This window comes from Excalfactoria chinensis, chromosome 2 (genome assembly GCF_039878825.1).
Source record: "Excalfactoria chinensis isolate bCotChi1 chromosome 2, bCotChi1.hap2, whole genome shotgun sequence".
Taxonomy (NCBI): Eukaryota; Metazoa; Chordata; class Aves; order Galliformes; family Phasianidae; genus Excalfactoria; species Excalfactoria chinensis.
Genome location: NC_092826.1, coordinates 125,860,017 through 125,881,986, shown reverse-complemented (window position 1 = coordinate 125,881,986; position 21,970 = coordinate 125,860,017). Strand labels below are relative to the sequence as shown.

The window sequence follows — 21,970 nt, the reverse complement described above, 5'->3', positions numbered from 1 at the left end:
CAATGATGTTCTGCAGACTGACACAATGACTGCAGCGCAGGGAGCAGCACGCAGCCAAGCACACGGCTGCAGCCCTGCTTCGTTTGGGAACAGCTTCTCAGGAGGAAAAGTACCCCAATCCTTCCCCTTCTTCACTCTTAAAAACAACTCCAGAGGTTTCAACTCCGGTCTTTTCGACTTCTTGACAACCGTGGATTGAATTTTAAGTTCGCGCGGGGGCTGGATGGCAAATAAATCTGAAATGTGTGACGACGAGAAACGAGGAGGGAGCCGGCCAGGCTCGTTCTGAGCCGCCTCCCGCCGGCCTGACCCCGTCCCGAGCGCGGCCAGCCAGGTGCGCGGCGGGGCCGGCGGCACAGCCCGGCGTCCTCCGTGAGGGCGGAAAGGCGGCGATTAGCGCCGTGCGGAGCCCTCCCGCCGGGAAAGCTGAGGGGGAAGAAGGAGGCAGCGCCCGGCGGCACGCCTCGGGGCTCCCCGCGGCCGGGAGCCAGAGCCAGCTCCTGCACCGGCCGAGCCGCCTGAGGAGGCGGGGGGATTTTCGGAGGGAACGGCAACCGCCGGCTCGTGGGCGGAGGACGAACGGCTCCGGGTACGCCTCGTCGCCACCGCGGGGCAGAGGGGCCCGAACCCCGCGGCGGCCGAGCGAGAGCAGCGGGCGGTAGGGGCGGTACGGCGGGGCGGGGGTCTGCCGGCAGGGCGGAGGTGACTGAGCCGCACCGACCCCGCGGGCAGCAGTTCCCCCCTCCGCCCCCCCCGCTGAGCGAGGCCGGTGCCCAGGTGGCCGGCAGCGCGGCGGGCGCAGCTGGCGCCGCCTGATGGCCCCCGGGCGGCGACAAGGCCGTGCCGGGCGGCCGCTGGCTGCCGCGCTCGGGTGGAGCGGCGCGGAGGCCCGAGGGAGGGGCGGCGGGCGGGGCGCGGTGGTCTGATCGCCGGCGGCGCCGGGGGGGAGGGAGGGCGGCGCTGCCTGGGAGCGGGGAACAAAAGCCCGGCTTCGGCGGCGCGGGGCTGCGCTCTTTTGTTGCCGCTTTCTTGGCGGAGCGGCTTCACACCGCCGCTGGCACACCCCAGGGCCGCGGAACGGGACGGCGGTCCCCGGCTCCAGTCCGCCCCTCGCGAGTTGGTCAAAGTTGGGCCGGCGCGGAGCAGCGGCGGGCCCGGCCCCGGCGCTCCTCTGCCTCCCGCCGTCCGTCCCCGCCCCGCGCCGTTCCCCGTCCCGCTCCGCGTGCAGCCAGGCGGCAGCAGCACGGGCGCCGCCCGCCCCCGCCTCCCTCTCCTCCCCGCGGCCGGGGCTCGGGATAGGAGGAGTTGGAGGAAGAGGAAGATGACGAGCGGGCGCAATTAGCCCAACGAGGGACGGGTGGTGGCGGCTCCGCGCCGGGACTGACACCTCTGCTCTTTCTCCTGCTCCAGCCATGAAGGCGGACGCCGGGGAGCGCCGCTGAAGCCCCGGCCCGGCCGCTGCCCCATGGCCGCTGCGTGACGGGGCCGAGCCCCCACCCCTGGAGGGGCCGCCCCGGGATCGGCGTCGTCGTCGTCGCGACCGCCGCGCCGGGTGTGTGCGAGCGGCTCCGGCGCTGCTTTCCCGCTCCCTTCCCCTCCTCGATGTGGGCTCCAGAGGATTTGCGCCTCCTTTGTAACCGGGAATGAGATAATGGCGACGCGGTGGGCAGCGGGGCCACCCGGCGGAGATGGAGACACCGAGCCCCCCCCGGGCGGCGGCGGCGGCCAGGTAGGAACGTACGGGGCGCGGGGCCGGGCGGCCGCCTCCCGCCGCGGGCAACGGCTTGGCTGGAGCGGGCTTAATGGCCGCCCCCTCTCCTCCCTCCTCCCGCCCTCCCTCTCTCTCTTCCTGCCCGCCCGCCCCGGAGTTGCTGGGAGTTGGACGCTGGGAGCGGTGTGGGGCTGCGGCTCCCTCTCGGGCTGCTCGGCGGGGCGGCCCCGTCCCTTCCCGTCCCTTCCCGTCCCCCAGGCCGCGCGTCCGCCCCCGCGCTCAGCTTGGCCCCGGGCTCCGCCGTGGCTCTGTCCCCGTTGGCACCGGGGTGCGGCTCCGTCCTCCCCGCGGCGATAAGCGCGAACCCGGTGCTTCGTAGTGGGAATATCGGCCTGTGTGCGGTGACCGGCGTTAAACGCGTTCTTAGTCGTGGTATTTGTTCCTGGAATTGCTTCTCTGTGAGTTTAAAAACTTGCTGGCGTGCCCCGCGGTGTCACCACGCGTGCTCGGACAAGCAGCCGCCGGTCCCTAACGCGGAGCTGTATCCAGCGGTTCCCTGTGCTCTCCCCGTTAACAGCGATAAACGTCCGTGAAACGACTGTGACTTCAGACCAACAAAACATGCAACAGTTTCAACCGAGCTGTCCCAAGGTCTGCTTCAGTCTTTACTCCCAGAAACAACTTCTGTGTTGTTTGTGACTTGAGGCGGGCTGTGCCCATGACAGAAAGCTGACTTCAATCTGTGTAAGGCTGTGAAATGGGCATCCTTTATGTAGAGCTGCCTTTTGTCTGCCGAAACTGAACTGTAGCAGGCTGATACCGGACACAGGGAATTGAGGAAGGGAAGCTGGTTTTGAAGCTGGCAGGTTGCAGTCTGCTGCTATCCTCAGTTCACCTTTTTGCCTTGATTTGAAGTGGCACATATGGTAGTGTAAGATTTTCCTTGCTGCTGTTGCGGTCTCTTAAAGCAGGTGGGTCAGGTGAGGACAAAGTAGGAGTCTGAAGTAAAAGCAGAAGATGGTGAGATTTTGACTTGGTGGTAAACTGTTAATTTGCGTGTGGATTTTGTGTTATTATTGATGTTCGTTTCTGATGGTAGCTGAAAACAAGGGCGTTTTTAGAGAGCGTATCCCTGAATACTATTCATGTAAGGTGTGAAGAAGGAAGCAGCCACATGTTGAAGTGATAAAGTGAAAATCTGCCTTTTCATTTTATCGAGTCTCTTGGCTCTGGCTCTTGTAATCCACCTCTCCCTCCCGGTAAGTCCTGATGAGGCCTCTGGCACTTCTGCAGCTCCTTGTCTTAAAGCTGTCTAACTAATGGATGTGGGATTGTAAAGTGGGCTGCTCTGCCTGTTGTTTTGCCTGGTATTTTTGGTGTCGCAGTTAAATGTTAGCAGCTAAGAAAGCACACTCCTACCCTGATAATTGTACACTGATGACTGCCTTAATCACAGCAGGCCTGACATAATCTTTGCTTGAATGAAGATAGCCCTTGTGAATGACTAATCAAGGTTGCAGTGCTATCTCAGGCACTTCAGCGTACATATTCCTGCGTGGCTCGAAGTACAGTTTATTTCCTGGTCTGAGAGGCCAAGAGAGTATGAGAGCTGTGATCTTCTGGGCCTGTGGTCTACTGGCTGGGTTCAGCTGATGGAACAGTGCCCAGTGCTGGTGTGCTGTATGTGAGCAGTGTCTAACTGCAGTAGGATGTGTTTGGGCTGTGAGGGCATCATTTCTCCAGGGGGAAACTCAAACCAAAACTGTTGAATTTGCTAAGAAGTCGGTGGGGGTTTTATGGTGTGCTAATGCTGGTAATCAAGGTATTAGCATTCTGGGGGAATGATTTATGGTTTTGGGACGCTGTCTTCCATATGTTGCTCACATTGTAATGCAATATTAACTCAAGTCCATGTAATGTTTAGTCACAGAGCTGCAAGTGCTGCAAGTTGTCATGAGGAAGACCCCGAGCACAGCCTGTGTTCATTGTGGGTGAGGTGGCTGCAGCAGAAGTTAGGGCTTCCAGCCAGTCAGATTTTGAAAGCACACAGCTCTAAGCATCAGGGTTTGGTAAGACACCAGTTGGACAAGGGAAAGACACTTGTGAGCAAGAAACTCTTGCTTCTGTTATCTTTGCACACAGGGATGGGAAAACTGCAGACATACGGTTTGACTCCTTTAGTTAAGTGCGTATGTGGGTAGATAATTTTGTTTGTTTGTTTGGCTGCCTCTTTACTCCGATATTGTGCTCAGTTTCTGTCTTGCTTTGCCATGATTTCTGTTTTTCACTTTTCTTTTTCCCTTTTGCTTCGGCAGTGTACCTGGTGGTCTCTCTCTGGAGCCCTGCAAGGAAATGATTGTTGAGAACAAAGATTATGCATTCAGGCTCGCAGTGCCTGTTCAAAGGGACAGATCACGTATTCTGGGCTCTTGGGGGAGTTGGCAGAGAGGGCCGGGGACTCTCAGGGCTGTTTGCCATTCTTTTTGAAATCTGACACACATTTGCAACTGGGAACAAGGATTGCCGAGCTTATGTTCATAAGGACAGATAAGTGAGAGTGTGCTTTCTCTTGCTTTTAGATTATTGAGCGCGTGCTATCTCCATTTTGTCAGGTTGTAGTGGTGTTTTGCTGTAGAGATTAAGCCCCGCTGAGTTACAGGCAGTTCTGCCTTAGTCACAACATCACATTTACCGGCTTGTCCACATTCAAGGCTGGCGCTGGCTGCTTTGTTAGTGTAAATATGAACTCCCTTTCTCTGCCTACTGTTCTGCATTTACTTTAAAAAAAAGAAAAGTCACCTTGTGGTGCAGTTTGCAGTAAATCTATATTAAAATAAAACATGTTGGAATGTAGGATTGAAAAAAATATACAGCTGTGGCCTTTTGGGGCTTTAAAAGGTGAACTTCTATGGGAAAGCACTGTTTCCTCTAGTGAATTCTGAAACAAATACTTCTATCAGTGAGTGTTAAGAGTTTCTGATGCTTTTTCTGTTGGCACTCATTTGAGCACATTTCCTTTTCGTTTTAATTGGAAATATTTCATACTTCACTGCAAAGAAATTTGGAGTGTGTGTGTTTGGGTTTTTTTTTCTGATCAGCTGGGTTGTTATGAATAGGAGACACAGGAGACTGTCTTTAGGAATTCCAGGGAGTTTCTGTATTAGACAAATCATTAGGACTGCAGTAAAAGCAAAGTTAGCTTCTGCAGTTAAAGCAAAGTCAGCTTCTTCAGTACTTCCAGAAGTTCAGTATTTGTGGTTACAAACACAGGGGGAAGAAAAGTTCTATGATATCTTTCTTGAATACCTTATTAGAGGGAGCACAACTGCAGAAGCTGGACAGGTCAGGAACCAGAGAGGGGCAACGATGACAGTCAAAATAGAAAAGGACTGGTATTTTCATGAACGTAATTAGTGACCCGTGCTTACTATTATACCAGCCTAGTTGGGGTGATATTGGGAAGCCTAGAGCGGTGACACCCAGGTGTTTGTTGTATTGTAGGAGCACAGGCACTGGAGGGCTGTATTTAGATATCTACAGACTGATGTGCAGTAATTACACCTGCAAATGTGTGAGCTGCTCTGGAACTTTCTTCCATGGAGACCAGTATCTTTTCTATGCAAAGAGGCTTACCTGTAGTGTAATGACTGAGAATTGGTGTAAAATAATACACCATACTGGAAAGAAAACTTCTTGTTGAAAAGGCTGTTAGTTGTGGTGTTCTAGAGAACTCGGCTCAAGTGTTGTATCATGTGAGGACAGATTTAACAGAGATACCAGATAGTTAAGATGACCGCTCTTCCAGGTAACTATTCAGAAGCATTGAGTCAAAGCCTGTTTGTTCACGCAAGCCTGACGCCGGCTTCTGCTCACATTGATGTCAGAGTAAGCTGAAGGTAATTTGACAGAACACAGACCGCTTCTGTAGGGAAATGTTCCTAATTTGGTAAGTCATAGTATAAAGCAGCAAATCATTGATTTCCTTCAGGAAAGGTGGGGATGTGTCTTCAAGTGTAGCTGCACCTGACTATTAAAAAAAGTGGATTTTGTCTTTCCAAAAAGAAACCTTTTGTCTGGAAAATAAGAACTTTTGGAAGAAAAGCCCAGTGGATTGAAGAGCACCTTGAACTGTACCAGTGCAAAATAACTGCATTTATACTATGCAGTGCATGTGTTAAAGTGGTAAATCATCTGGAGATGGAAGGACCCAGAGGAATCAGCAAATCCAACCCTTTGCTCTACACAGGACCTCCAAAATCCAAACCCAGTGTCTGATAGTGGTGTCCAAGCACTCCTTGAGCTCTGGCATTCGGGGCTGTGCCCACCGCCCTTTGGTGCAGAACCTTGACCCCCAGCTGCTCCTCTCCTTGCACAGCTCCATGCCGTTCCCTCGGGTCCTGTTGTCACACAGAGCGGAGCTCAGTGCTGCCCCTCTGCTTCCTGTGAGAAGCTGCAGCCACCGTGAGGCCTCCCCTCAGCTCTGCTCTGCACTGAGCAAACACAGTGACCTCAGCTACTTCCCCTGTGTCTTGCCCACCAGACCGATGACCATCTTTGTTATCCTCCTTTAGATGCTCTCAGATAGTTTCATGTCCTTTTCATACTGTGGTGCCCGAACTGCACCCAGTGCTGGAGCTGAGGTGTCACAGAGCAGAGCAGACAACCCCTCCCTCTCCTGGTGTCAGTGCTGGGCCTGGTGCACCACAGGGTATGGGTGGCCCCAGGGCACACTGCTGGCTCATGTTCACTTTGCTGTCAACAGGAACCTACAGATCCCTCTCCATGGGGCTTCTCTTCAAGGCTATCATCCCCCCACTCTGTACAAGTATCCAAGATTGCCCCATCCTGCATGCAGAAGGAATTTGGCACTTGCCTTTAAACTACATATAGTTGTTCAGACCTCCAGTTTGTTAGGGGTCTCTCTGCAAGGCCTCTCTAAAGCTCCCCCCCAGAAGGAATCAGTAACTCCTCCCAGTGTGGGATCATCTGCAAACTTACTTAATATGTACTGGAGTCCAGCATCCAGATCATTTATCAGTACCCTAGAGAGAGCTGGCCCTCTCTGAAGTGTTTTTCTTTAGCAGTTTTAACAAACAGTGAAGCACAGACTTGATTTCTTTTTCTTTTTTTCCTTCTCTAAGTTCTTTTAAACAGTCCCTGTTATTAAACTAAAAGCGTAAATAATATCCCTGTTCTTTCTGATGTATTACTTCTCGTCTGCTGTTTACTTGCATATGCAAAAAAACAACTGAGCAAACTGTTGGGAAGGAGAAAGCATCTGATGACACTTACAAGCTTTATGCATCTGTGATCTTGTACTACTTGAATGTGCAAAAGTGTCATCTTGGTGGATGACTACATTGCAGCTCAGCAGATCTGCAGCTCAGTGTTGCCTCTGGAAAAAGTAAAAGCTGATTTTTTTTGTTTTTAATTCTGTGATTATGTGTATGTTACTTTGTAGAGGAGGTGATAACAGGGACGTGTGCAACCTGTCAGCGTTATGAAACACAAATCGTTCTGTATCTTCATGGGGAGACTTGTGTTGCAGTGTGTGATTACCTGCTGTATCTTGGTGCTCATAGCTGCTTTTATCCTTTTGCTTTAACAACTGGAGGATAGAGGAAAATGAAGCTTTTTCTAATGTTCAGTGGCTGTGTTGTTCTCTGTGGCAGTTATTTGCATGTTGAATTGCAAAGGCTAGGAAGCAGCATGTAAAAACTTAGGAAATGATGTTAAATGAAAACGGATTTCTTTCCTGTTGTTAATAAGAGGTCATTGTTTCTAAAAAGTCTGACTTAGCCCTTCTGCAAGCGGCGGGGCAGCATAACTGCTGCTGAGACCACGTGTCAATGGACTGGACTCCAGAAGTCATTCTGAGCTGTTAGGTGTGGCTCCTTCATTGCAGAAGACAACAATTCCTGTGAGCTCACCAAGTCCTTGGATTTAACTCAGTGCTACAGAGGAGTTTGTCCACCTCCCCTAGTAGGTAATCTATATACTGAATAATGTGTTGTGCCAAGTGTAATGCATAAACAGTGGATGAGGGTTATGCTGTCTAGTTGGATTGATAGATAGTGGAAATAATCATGTCACGCTCTGCCTGTTCATTACACAGAATGCAGATTAATGTAAACTGTGTGTAGTTTTCCTGTCTAAGCTCTTCTTGTGGCTTTTTACTTTTAACGTGTTTTATGAAGGCACTTTTATTCCTTATCACCAGTAGCAGGTAAATACAGGTGATGGGTGGGAGCAGCAACATCAAACAGACTTTGTGCTCCTCCTCTCAGGAGCTCTGCATGTCTTACAAACCTGAAGGTGCTAAAGAGAATGCTTTTAATCTTTTGGTCGCAAGGTGGGATAAGCTGTTCTATGTATGCGGTTCTTAAATAGGCCTTCTTCATTGGAAGGCTTTCCACTGTTGTGTCTGTCTTGTGTTTTTAAACAGAAGGGAATGTGCTTTCAGTCCTTACACTGAATTGTTTATATATACATATATATATATACACACACACACATACATAAAGTAAAAGTGGAACAGTTTTCTGAATTTGCTCTTTGATTCCTGCTATTCGATTTGAAGAAAACTCTTCTGGGAGATGATATCCACAGTCCCTAAAATCTGTTTTTCGCTTGTTCATAGGCGAAGCTATGGGCTTTGCTCTCTGGATCTCTTGTATTGCGGGGATAGAATTGCTCCATCTTTCTGAATATCTATGCCCTGTTACAGCTTTGAATGCCATCACCAGACTCTGTTCATTAGGAAATGTTGCTGCTTTTCTCTTCCTGATTTTTGTGCAAATCTTGCAGTTTACAATTCGTTTATGGGTAGGGTACTGGGAGCTGTTGCTGCAGCTCTCTGAGCAGCACATTGTTTGAGGGATCCTGATTGGGATCATGGGAGTGGAAATTTGGTGCCGGTCATCAGAGGTGCTGTGTGGACTTTCTGGAGAAATACCAGCAGCTCTATAGGTGTGGACTCTTGCTTGTAACCATGAGCGTAGTAAGCCTTTGGAAGCGTCAGTAGTAGACCATCAGTAGTAGACTTATTTATGTTGCCATTTATTTATTTATTTATTCTAATTTCCTTTCGCTAACAGCTGCTGCTTTGCTAAGAGTGAATGAGGAGCCTCCTTAGGGGCCGTGGCTAATTACAGCTCGGCTCTTGGTTGAGGGGTGCGCTGCAAGATAGACAGTTTTCTTTTATGTATGTGGCATTTGCATAATGTGTTAGGACACACTGTATGGACTGCATTAAGCACGAGCAAATACACTGTAGGGGATAATCTTGCACTGGCATCAGTGGGCTGCCTAGATGACCTAATCCTCCTTATTTTTAATTCTGAGATTTGTTCTTTTTATTTTTTCACTTGGAAGGACAGGAACAAGAAATGAGAGAAAGCTTTAAATTGTATTGAGAACAGTGATGTTAAACACTTCTGAGTAATGACTGTAGTTGGTGTGCATCTGTTGAAGAGAGAAGTGTGAGCTTGATTTTGAATTCATCTTGTAGTTTTACTGATTGAAGTGGTAATGTGCTCTCCTAGCTATATGCTTCTCCATTTGAATGGAGTATTACTTCTTGAAATTGAATTGCAAGTCACCCATCCTTTAAAAATGTATTTTACTTTCTCCTGTTCTGATCTATTTTTTTCATCTATGTGTTGAGCACTTTTCATAGTAAGGAGATGATGAAACAAAATTAAAACACTCTGGGATGGAGGAATCAGTGCTGCTTAAATCGGCATTGAATGTGTAGATGTCATCTCATTCACGTTTCTGTGTACTTTTTTATTTCAAAGTGTGAAGGCAGAACTGGCTAAAATATAGATACATTTACTGTGGGAGCTACCTGCTTCGACCTGGAGGTGAGCTCAAGGAAAATAATCATGTTTCTAGAAGCCCTTATGGATCGTTTGGCTTGTAATAGGTAGATGCAGTCTATACAATGATATGCTCCTGGTACTGGGGCAGCCTTCTCAGCTGAGAATCAAAACATTGTGTTGTTTGGGCCACTGAAAGCAGCAGCACATCAAGTATGTGCACCTCAAGCAGGTGGCTCTTGCCACCTTTGAGTTCTGATCTCGTTTTGTAAGATGAGGATCTGATTTGGGTTAAATTGAAAACCGAGGCGTTCCTTCCCATGTAGTGATCAGTCTCATCTTAATTCCTGGGTTGTTGTTGTTGCACTTTCTGGTTTTGATGTAACTTGAATAGCGAGCCTATGATTATTGTGAAAAGTATTCCCATGTGTAGCCACAAACATTTCTCATTCATCAACAGCTGTTAAGTCTTACTTGTCCCTTCTTGCATGCATTTATAAATTTTATTATTTCCATTCACCATGGTGAAAGGTGAGTAAGTAAACTTCGCCTGGAGAAATCAATTTTCATGGCAATTCTACAGGCTTTCAGTGTACTTACCCTGTTTTCATATGGGTTTGGTCTGAATACGGTCCAACATTCTATATGTTAGTTATTTAAATTTATTGAGAAGTTGCTTTGGATCTCCCTATAGGTGAGACTTGCATGTGATTTCCTTTCTGGCCTTTTGAAAGGAATAATGAATGCCTCTTGTTCTGCTCCAAGGATGTCAAAGTATCCCGTCTCCTCAAATTGACGCTGGGAAGAAAGCCAGCAGGTTGAAGATTATCGACATAAGTTTGTTTCTAGCAATCAGTGCATCAGAATCCGGAGTAATTCAGTACCCATAAATACTTGAGTATACTGGTATTCTGATACTGATGTCACGGAGGTAATCTTGCAAGCTCATTAACTGCATCTCTTTCCTTCTCATTAAAAAAAGAAAAAAAAAAAAAAGAAAAAAGTTGGTTATTATTATTTTAAAAGAAAAAATCCATTACTGTCCAAAAGGGTTCTGGTAGCTCTGTTGTGGAACAAAGGTTTTTTTTTATGTATGGAAATGTTACAAAACAGGATGTTGTATAATGGATGCAGGCCAATACTAGTAGCACTGCATAGCCTATGCCCTTCAGCTTTTAGCCTTTTATTTTTTTATGGCTTTGTCAGTGGTTTTGAATAGGTATGGTGTTTTTTTTTTTTCTGTTTACATTGTGACTGAGAATATGATTCAGCTGTACAGCTAAACAGGTCTGTCTGCTGTTTTCGTTCGTTAAGTGGCAATGGGGAAGTGGAGTACCTGTTTTTCTGTTCTGCTTTGTACAGATTTTTTGCTTAGCAGTGAAGATAAATGTTGGTGAGGAAATGCTGAAGGACCCCTTGATGTTCAGTGTATGTTGATAAAGAGAAAACTCGGCGTGCATAAATGTCGAGTAGTGAGTACGGGGAGGTTAAAACAGTCGGCGTTGCATTGAAAATGCTGAGAGGTAATGATTGACTTGGAGCTCATGAGTGAAGTCCTCAGTGCTGTGATTGCTAGTTCTAAAGAATCAGTAGCTTAACTCCTTGGTGGTGGTCAAAAAAGCAAATTGGCATCCATTTCCTAATAATTTTGAACAGCTGACATTCTGTCATGCCCTGCTGCATAAATCCATGGCACTGTTGCAGCTGGTGTGTCTAGGCCTGGTTCTTTTGCTTCCCTCTTAGTTTTTCCCCATCTGAGAAATAGCATAGTAGAACAAGAAGAGTCTCAGAGAAAGGGCAGTTATGATGATTACTGAGCCTACAGAGTTGTCTGTGTACCAAAAACTAAGGAATTTAGGACTTCACAGTTTAGGAAAGAGAAGACTGTGGAGGCATAGTGAGAACTTGAATGTGGTGGTCTTCTCAGTCTCCCTTGAATTGATGTGGATCAGTGTTTCACTGGCTGTTCCAGTGCATGTCAGGTGAGTAGTGGAGTGAGAACAAGCAAAAGAAGCTGGCCCTTATGCATAGCAGTTAATTAAGCATGTTACTCATCCCTGTAATACTTGGGAAGCTGAAGGTGTGTATGGAAGCTGAAGGATAATCCAGATATGTTTTTGGAAGAGCAGTTAACTAAATACCATTATTATGGATTTGTAATGGGAACTTGGAGAATGCTCGAGTGATGCTTGCTCTCGTGTTCTCAATTGTCAGCAGTTATTTTGGTCACTGCTGAAGGGGTCTAGGTGAATCTTTGATCTGACCTACAACCTCTTCCTGTCTTCTAGTGCCATTTCCATGGTAGCTCACCAGAATTACTTTTGCTTCTGGGCCTCCAAGGCTGTGGTTCTGTGCTAAGCATGCTGAAACAAGGCAGCTGTTTGCTGTCAGCAGCTGGAAATACAGTTTTTCAAAGGGTCGTGATTTTTTTTGTCTATTCTTGCTTCTTGAAAGCTCAGGCTAGATATCAAACTGAGAATACTTGCTTTTATTCTTTAGTTAAAGTTTCCATTAACTCTTAATGCATCAGTGGATCATCTAATAATGTTCTCCACTTTTGTATTCTCTATTTTGTGTTTCTACTTATGATCTTGCAAGGTTAAGAGCTTCATCTCTTAGTCACAGGACTTTGAAATGAGTTCTGCTGATTTTAGGTTTTTGCCTTCTGCCCACCCATCCTGTAGTACTTGGTGCAGTTTTTAAAGCTGGACCTGAAATGTTAAATGGCTTTCGTGGTGAAGATGGTTTCTGCTCATGTAATCAGTGATTCATGACTCTGAGAAACCAAATTCTTTAAGGTGAGAAGAGACTGTGGTCATACCAGACAGTTACTCAGCAAGGTGTGTATGGGATAAACAGTTCTCTTAGGCTTGTAAGTGGGCTATCAGTTTTTCCTCCTTTAAATTAAATTGGCATATTATATATACTTGAACTTGAAAAATTATGGGAGACCTCTTGTGTTTAAGTCTCACCTCTCAGAATGTTGTGATATCTGTTTTTGCACGTTTTTTGGTATGAGTTTATTTGGGGAAAACAATTCTAACCCACGCCTCTTACAGCACGTTAACCTTATTCACTTCACGGCCAGTTATGGGACAGTAGTACTTTGGATGATGCAACATCAGTTAGAGATGTAGCAGTTGTCTCAAGGCTCCCTCATAGCTCAGAATGGGAACCTGAAGTTTGGAAACCAGGATTTTTACCTGTATACAATGTTTTGCCTCTGTTGTGAAGGAGGTGAAGCACAAACATCATCAGTAATATCTGATTCCTTTTAGTTAGTGCCAGAAGGATGAATCATAATATTTCAAAGTTTTTTTTTTCCCTTTAAATTCAAGCCATTAATGCTACTGGATGAGTTGAGGGAAAGGTATTATGTATGAGATTAAGAAAAGGATTTGTGGGAGTGACTTGACCTTAAGTTCAGTTAATACTGCAGTCTCTTCCCCCTCTTAGATAATCTGGCCTGGCAGATTTCTCTTTGCTTCTTAGGGCCCAAGACACCATAAGCTTTCATTCCTTGAAAGGCTCTCGTAGTCTTCCCCACTAGGAGAACAAGAAAGCAGGGATTGCTGATTTCAGGATGCTTTAGACCAGCAGTTCTAGTAAATGGGCTTTTGGAAAAAGCCTTTTAATTCTTGAGAGTAACAGTTGCGCCATTTCTTTTATTATGTGCTAGATATAAGTAAATAACTTGCATCACATACTTTCTGCCAGCCCTATTTCCAGGGACTCAGCGCTAGGTTTAAGTATAGATACCCCAAGTGTCATAACATCTTCTTACAGCAATAGAGTATAAGAGCTTCAAAGACAAATTTCATTTATTTTTATTGATGTATAATGTACAGCTCAATACAATATCTAAAACCTGGCATGCTGTTAGCTATGAAGGAAGAATAAGTTTCAGACATTAAAAAAAAAACAGCAGTCCTTGAAGGAGTTAAAGATAATTCCTCAAAACCAGGTGAACAAACTGCTTGCTGTAAGCAACTGTAAATTCATAAACTGTTAAATGACTCTTAAAGACAGGGGGAAAATAAAAAGATTCCTGTGCATCTTTTTCACAGTGAATTGTGGGCTGAAGTATGAGTGTCCTTCATCTGGTGTCTCCTTCCAGCATTAGCAAAGTCTGCTTAAGAGAACTACCTCTTCCCCCTTGGTGTTTGGTTTTTCCTGCTAGAATTTCTGGCTCTCTGAGGTTCCCTTTTGTTTTCTCTTCCCCATACTGTGCTCTGTTTGATGGAGCTTCAGGAGGTTGTTGACTTTCTTTGCTCTGAGGGCGCAGTTGTGAACGTTGTTCAACCTATTGACCATCACAAGTCCAAGGGCCTTTTATGCTGAGCTGCTTTCCAGTTGATTGACCCCAAGCCTATGCTGTTGCTCTGGGCTTTTCCTCCCCAGGTGCATGAGCTAACATTTCTATTCGAGTTTCTCATTTCCAGCCTGTCAGCATACAGTTGAGTGGCAGGATACCCATCTGGCATATCAACAACAGTTTGGGATCATCTGGGGACTTGGTGGAGGGTACTCTCTGCCCAATTGTCCATGTCATCAGAGAAGATTTTAAATAATCTTGGTCTCAGTGTTGACTTCTGAGGCACACCACCAGTGGCCAGTGTCCAGCTGGACCTCTTGCTGTTGATCACAACTCATTCAGTCTTGCACTTCAGCCAGTTTTTCAGTACAGTTCACTGTTCATTTATCTAGCCTGTTCTTCATCAGCTTCTCCATGAGGACTCCATGGGAGACTGTATCAAAAGCTGTTCTGAAGTTGATACTTCTATGACATTCATTGCTCTTATTTCTTTTAACCAAATCTACAATCTCCTTCCAAATAGCTGTCATGTTCGTTAACCGTGCTTTTCCTTTTGTAAATCCACCTTCTTGTCCTCTGTATATTGGAAACCTTTCTTCTTATCCTGCATGTCCCTTCCAGATTTTAACTGCAGTTGGGCTTTTGTGACCATGACTCCATCACTAAGACAGTGTTTCCATATTCCCTTTGGATCTTGCTCTCCTATATTTGAGTTCAGTCAGAAGTTCTTCCTCCATCCACTCAGGCCTTGTGCCACCTTTGCTTGATTTCCTGCCCATTGGTGCGGGTCATTTCTGAGCTTAGAAGAGGAGATTCTTGAAAGTCAGCCATCTTGGATTGCTCTCCAGGACAGTCTCCCTCGGGATTCTTCTGTGTCGATTCCTGAACTTTTCAGGGATCTTCCTTTCCTGAAGTCTAGGGCTGTAATGCTGCTGTGGCTTTGTTCCCTTCTCCTAGGATCCTGAACCCTATTCATGGTCACTATAGTGAAAACAAAAAGCTTCAGAAGAGAGCCACCTCTCCAGTACCAAGTATTTTTGCACAGCCTGCTACTGTCACTTACCGAATGAAGAGCTTAGCACGTGGGTAGCAGTTTCAAGATTGATGGGTCACTGTGCATGCCAGTGCTGCAGTAAAACTGATAGAAGACAGTCCTAAGTTATAATGTGAACTTAATATGATGCTAAGCGAGTTGTTTTTGTTGTTTTTCTTTTTTTTTAAAGGTACAAGGCCTATTTTCTTCTGAAATAAAAGCAGCTCTTAGTTCATGTCTTGATGTTTATTATGTAATTAGCTTAGTCTTCCTCTAAAATAATAATGCTGTGCTTCTCTATAGGTTTCTGCAGTGGTTCTTTTTTTTCCTGTATTCCCCAGATTCACCTATGATTGTTTTTCTTTGATTTCTTTTTGAGTGTCAGGAGTTTACAATAACTTGTTACATAGGGTTTCTGGATGAAATGTTAGTATTCCACCAAGCACTGACAGACATCAGATACATTTTGAGTGATCTAGGACTTGCCTGTTAATTTACAGTTTCCAAGTAACATGTTATTTCTCACTTGCGCAAAATCCATTGGTAGACGAATGGATGAATGCCTTAATTGCTGTTTTTTTGGGGGGTGGAGTGAATAATTTGTTTCTGACTAAAAATAGAAAGAAGTTACATTAACACAGTAACAAAAACAAACTCCCAGTAATGAATTTAGTATCACAGTATGGCTTGAGGTAGAAGGGACCTCAAGGATCGTCAAGTTCCAGCTCCCCTGCTGCAGGCAGGTTGCCAGCTGCTGTATCAAGCACTAGAGATCAGATTGCCCAGGGCCCCATCCAGCCTGGCCTTAAACAGCTCCAGGGCTGGGGCATTCATGACCTCTCTGGACAGCCTGTGCCTGCACCTCGCCACTCTCTCAATTAAAAAAAAAGAAGACTTCCCCCCCGTATCTAAATCTCTTTTCCTTTGGTTTAAAACCATTCCCCCCTTGTCCTGTCACTACCTACACACATAAAAAGTTGATTTTCCTCATCTTATAATCTCTTGTTAAATACTAGAAGGCTGCAATAAGGTCTCCCCAATGCCTTCTCTTTGCCAGTCTGAACAAACCCAACTCCCTCAGCCTGTCATCACAGGAGAGGTACTCAAGCTTTCCAGTCATCTTTGTGGCCCTCCTCCTTCTTCAAAAGATCCACATCCTTTCTATGTTGGGGGCCTCAGACTAGAGCAGTGTTCCAGCTGGGGTCTCACAAGGGAGAATAGAGGGGGATAGTTACCCTTGCCTTGCTGGCTACCCATTTTCCACCCAAAGGGAGTTTAGATTAGATATAAGGAAAAGCTTTTTCTCTCAGAGGGTGGTCAGGCACTGCAATGGCTGCCCAGAGAGGTGGTGGAGTCACTGCTCTGTGTCAGTGTTCAAGAGGTGTCTGGTTGAGGAGCTACAAGATCTGGTTTAGTGGCTTGTGGTAGCAGTGCTAATGGGAGGACAGTTGGGCTACATGATCTTGTAGGTCCTTTCCAACCTTCTGATTCTATGATCTGATAGAACCAGGACACCATTGGCCATCAGGGCTGCAAGCACACACCGCGGGCTTGTGTTCAGTTTTTCATGAACAAGAACCCCTAAGTCCTGAGCAGGGCTGAGAACTGTTTCATATTTACTCAAAACCTTTCAGGGTGTTGTTTTTTTGTGGTTTTTTTTGTGTTTTTTTTTTTTTTTTCTTTTTCTTTTTTTTTTTTTTCTTATTAGCTTAGTACTATAATCCTGAATTTATCATTTTAAAAGAAAAAAAAAAATCTTTGCCCATTAACTGTGTTCTACTCACAAAGAAACAAAACTATTTGTGGTGATATCAGGAAAGTATTTGCAGGTAGATTGATAGTTATGGACAGAAAGAAGAGTTGAACTCACCCAGCTGGTGAAGGGGCTCTCTGGCAATGCAGTACTCCTTCTTAGAAAGCAGCCTGTGCCCAAGGGATGCTCTCCTTGCAGTGGCTGGCTCTTATATGAGCCCAAGATGGCTCTACTCTGGGTCCACCCCTTCTGGTCACTTGGGAGAACAGATGTCAGCACTTTGCCTGTGCTCCTTAGGCCAGCCACACCTCTTACCAGGTGCTTAATCACCAGTTCAAGCTTTCACCTAACAGTGAAAAATGTACCTCTACAAAATGTATCCAGTTTTTGCAGACATGGAATCTTTCAGGACAGATGTTTTCTTCTGTATTCAGTGCAGATGAAGAGTTCTTAACCTGAGACAAACATTGAGGGGTGGACTGGTGATCTATTAAATGTTCAGTTGCCATTTTATGTTGTCAGTCACTGTTGTGTAGCCTAAATGTGGGGACCAAAATGGGTGGTTGAACACTGGAATGGGCTGCTGGAGTCCAGGAACCTTCTTCTGCAGCAGCATTTACCATGTAACTGGGCAGCTGCTTTCCCTGTTGGTAGTCTCCACTGACAGAGATTAGAACTGTATGTTCTTCTTCCTCCAATATTATTTTATTATGTCATATAAACTTTATTGGCATATGTTTTCTAATAAAAATGAGATTATTTCTTACCATGCTTAGGCCAGTACAGCTATCCAGGCCTGTTGAGTTCTTATATGTTAAAAAAGCAGAGCTTGCAAAACACCGAGTTCTTTTATCACACATAGATTGATTTTGAGGCCCACCTGCACAGTACTTGATGAAGATGGAGCTCAACAGAACAGTGCTATTTTGGACTGGTGTGGGTGGCATCTCTTTTGGAGACAAAGGTGTTTCAGGCACAGAAATAAAAGTAACAGATGATTCATCTTGGTACTAAGTCTGTCTCCTGGAATTTCTTTGTGAGGGATGAGAAGGAGATGGCTTTTTTCTCCCCACATGAGTTTTGGCTAGGGTGATGATTAGGTACAATTCAGGGTGCTTTGTCACCTGACTCCAGAGGATGACATCATTACTTGCATGGATGCTATTACTGGTTTCAGAAGCACTACTGAAGCCACATACATACTTATTTGAGGGTTGGAGTGAGGTTATAACTCCCAAATTAGTATGGTGGAACCTTGTTGGCCACAGTTCTGGTACAGCTTTGCCTGTACCCTCTAGTAATGGTGATAACCCTAAAATGTTTTGAAGGTCAAAGAGGCATTTTATTTACTTCTATTTACATAATTGGTTGGAAAAAAATATTAGATCAAATCAAAAGTTGTCAGCAAGTTACTCTTCACAGAGTGGAGTGAAGTAGCCCCTTGCTTCTAGAATTAGTTTCAGAGGAGGCTTTCACTTTTTGTCTCTACGAATTGTACAGGTTGTTTCAACTGAGCAACCAGTTTTCTCCAGTCCCTAGGAAGTTCTTCTACCATCTGTGAGGCCTGCCCTTGTCTCTGGCATTATCCTTACCTGTCTGTGGCTCTTCATGACCTGTGGACTTCCCAGCTTGTTGCCATTACACTTACTTTTTTTGTCTCATGCTGCTGTGTGCTTTCTCTCCCAAAGCCAGCCTGTTCCTTCCCTTAGAGATCCAGAGTTTGCAGTGCTGAATGTGCTGGGGGTTACATGGTGGGAAGGGTAAGGGAAGTGGCAGAGCGCAGGACCTCTTGCCTTCCTCATTTTTCCTCTCCTAAGATGCAACCTGCTGGGTTGACTAAGCTCGTCCTATAAGCACTATGTACTTCACATATGCAGCGGAGGTCATTTAAAAAGTGGCATTTACTCATCATCAGATGGTTTTTATTGCTAGTGAAATCCATGTGCTTTAGCTAGTGTGCAAATTGGAGCAAACTTCTGTTTTTAGGATACTGCCTACTTGCGTTCTTACATGTTATGTTGTGGGAAAGTACGTTATTCTGCTTTTCTCAGCTTCCAGAGGGTGTGATGAGCTCTACTTTTTGTTTAAATTTTGGATGGATCAATTGTGTTGCCAGCAAAGCAAGGTTTAAAAATAGAATTCTGAGACACGTTATTACTAAGATGTACTTAGATACCATCCCTGCGGTGCTAAGTGTGTTGATTCTGTGGTTTTCTGCAATCAGTGTACTTCCCTTTAGTGGTAACCACTGAAAATTACCTTGGGTTCATAGTGTAATTGAAATTTTGAGGCTAGAGGGCGAAGCCGTTGACTTCCTCTTAATGTAGTGGGGCAGTGCTTCTAGTTGAGGAAGAACAGGTCTTTGCCAGCGCTACAAATTATTTTGCATACTGTTTGTTTTTGTCATAAAAAGTTTCTTTTATCCTGTGGTTGTGAAATAGAAGGTTTTTAAATTCCAATGTTACGAAAGAACAAAGTATCATGTCATGTTTTCTTCATGCTGCAAGTAATTGCCTGTTAAATACAGACTAAGTTGGACACCTGGCTTACTAGTACATAGTGCTGCTCATGCTCTAAAAGTATGTCCAGTTGTCTGAACTCCAGAAATACTTGAGATTTCAGATAGGATCTGCCTTTCATGAACCCATTCTTGCTGGGCCTGGTCCCCTGGTTGTCCCACACATGCTGTGTGATGTCACTTTAGATGATCTGTCCCAGGGCCTTTCCTGGCACTAGAGTCAAGCTGACTGGCCTGTAGTTTCCCAGATCCTCCTTGCAACCCTTCTTGTAAATAGTTCACAAGGGCAAGACTCTGGTCCTCTGAGACCTCTCCAGTTGACCAGGACTGTTGATATATGGGTGGAAAGTTGCTTGGCAGTCACCTCCACCAGCTCCGTAGGGTGGATTCCATCCAGCCCCATGGACTTGTGACAGTCCAGGTGGAGTAGTAGGTCTCTGAATGTTTCCACCTAAATTGTGGGGGGTTTTTCTGCTGCTCATCCAAGACTTCCAGGTCAGGGGGTAGATTACCCTGAGAATAATTGGTCTGACTTTTAAAGACAGATGTAAAGAAGGCACCGAGAACCTCAGCCTTTTCCATATCCTCAGTCATCATGTTCCCTGCTGTGTCCAGTAAAGGATGGAGATTCTCCTTAGCTTTGTTCTTAAAGTATTTGTAAAAAAAGTTTTTTATTCTCTGTTACTACAGTGGCCAGGTGGAATTCAAGCTTGGTTTTTACCTTTCTAATTTTCTCCCCAAATGTCCCAGTGACTTCTTTGTTCCCAGTTGTCCATTCCCTTTTCTCCTGGAGCCTCAGATAAAGTTCCCTGTTCATCTGCACCTAGTTCTTCTGCACTAGCTCATCTTACAGCACAGGTGGACAGCCTGCTTCTGTGCCTATAAGACATTCTTCTTGAGGAGTGTCCAGCCTTTTTGGGTCCTTTCAGGACATACTCCCGAGGGATTCTCCCTACTGTTGTCCTGAATAGTTCAAAGTCTGCCCTTTGGAAGTCCAAGTTTTGCTGACCCCCCACCTGACTCCACTAAGAATCGAGAACTCTGCCATTTCATGGTCACCCTGCCCAGGGCAGCTCCTGACCTCCAGATCTCCTACCAATTCGTTGTGAACAGCAGGTCTAGTGGGGCACCTCCCCTGGTAGGCTTCCCCACTAGCTGTGTGAGAAAGTTATCTTCCACAGACTCTAGAACAAAGACTCCTTCTCCTGTGCTGTACTATATTATGATGATCAGGAAAACCTGACTGTTTCTGCTATGGTCATGTAGTTTTTTGGACAAGAATAGGGCAATAGGCTCATTTCATGATAATTATTTTAGATGTCTGTTTTAGATGTGTTGTAAAGAATTCTTAAAAGCAGTAGTGGATTGAAATGTGTTAAAAAAACACTAGCCTGAGGCACCACGTGCCTTTTTTACTTTTCATGAGAAGACTCTGATCCCTACAGTTTTGTAGGATAGCAAAGGGACTTTAGAGAAGAGAATGATTTAATATAGAAAATAAGAGCTATGAAGTGTGGAAGAAGTGGAGGGCAATACAGTTGAAAATGCAGGGCCCATGTTCTTTGAACAAAGGATAGGTTAGGAAACAGATGCTGTAGTGGAGTGAAATGAAGTAAGAACTGTTGAGTCTGATTATTCATTATTTATTCTGTGGTTGCTATCAGTCTACACGTCCGTTAGTTCTTTTGCAGGTACTCTTGAACTCACTAGCCAATTTTGGTAAAATATGAAGAGAGGAAAGGAGAAAAGGAGGTGCCTGGAAATGTGGGGCATGTCAGGAGCTGGGTAGAGGAGAAGCTTAGATTTGTGTTCCCAGTGGAGGTGAGGTGGGGGAGCTTTGGCTGTCAGCGCAGGCATGACTGCAGCCTAGCCAAAAACTTACTTTTCTTCCCGCAGAGGGAGTCTTAGGGGTGGAAAGATGATGAGAGGGAGATTCAGGGTGTGTGAGACCAAAGTCAATTCTACTCATGTTGTAACCTGATAAAGTTTATTGTTAAAATGAACCATAAACTTTCTTAGAATTCCAAAGTTTGCCATTTGTTAACTTCTTCCAAAGTGTATTTCCTTCCAAAGCTACCCAGTTTTGACTGAACAAATGCTTTAGTGAAAGGGCAGAAAGCTACACAACAGTGAGGAAGAGCTTTGATCTGGTGCATGTATCTTCTAAAATGAAAAACACTGGAAGCAACCGAAGATGGTTTCAGAATGTCAAATGACAGATCTGATAACGTTTTTAAGAAATGGGAAAACGGAAGAGAAATTGTGATCTCAATAGGAGGATATTGGGCTGTAATCTGAGGTGCTTCACTGTGGTTGCACCGAGTGATTAGCTTTATCCAGATCTTGTATTTAGAGATTGCCAGATTATTGAGAAGGTTAAACCGTGTTATAGTAGATACGCTGTGTAAATAAGCATCCTAATACATTTGAAGGATTTTCTTTATAATCACCAGGGGTAGAGCTTGTCCTGTACTTACTTCTGCCCTAATGTATGTAAGGATTGATTTATTTATTTAAGTATTTTTTTTTACTCGAAATGGAAGTTGCAGGTTTCTGAAGCCCAGTCTTGAGCAGGCAGGTAACCTTGTAGTTCTGGTTTTGGGCTGGGATAAAAAGAAAAAGAGCAGAACTTGTCACATGGAAGTACAGCAGTACAGTGAGGAACGTGGAGACAGGAAGTATCTGTTAGGGCTCAAGCCAGTTTTGGACACAGAGTTGAACCTTTCAGTGCTGCATCTGATGATGTTCTGTTTCAGTAGGCGCCACCTGGCAGGGAGAGTGCTTGAAGACTGTGCCAGTGAGTGTGCTTAGTTCTCTGCA

General features: G+C 45.3%; 1 protein-coding gene and 1 long non-coding RNA gene across 3 annotated transcripts in view; one reads left to right on the top strand and one right to left on the bottom strand.

Moving 5' to 3' along the window:
- The first annotated feature begins 390 nt into the window (after positions 1-390).
- ARHGAP21 (Rho GTPase activating protein 21) overlaps positions 391-21,970 on the top strand; it is a 103,735-nt gene continuing 82,155 nt past the window's right edge. The window contains exons 1-2 of one of the 2 annotated variants that reach the window (XM_072327768.1): positions 391-589; positions 1,411-1,729. In XM_072327768.1, the coding sequence (XP_072183869.1) occupies positions 1,652-1,729 (78 nt within the window). In that variant the 5' untranslated portion in view covers positions 391-589; positions 1,411-1,651. Of the gene's footprint in view, positions 590-949; positions 1,730-21,970 lie in introns of those variants that run through there. The other variant, XM_072327767.1, reaches the window with a different exon arrangement.
- On the bottom strand, positions 13,406-16,817 carry LOC140248930 (uncharacterized). Its single transcript, XR_011902911.1, has 3 exons — positions 16,750-16,817; positions 14,910-14,984; positions 13,406-14,827 (listed from the first exon to the last, which is right to left on the bottom strand). It is a non-coding gene; the product is annotated as an uncharacterized lncRNA (long non-coding RNA).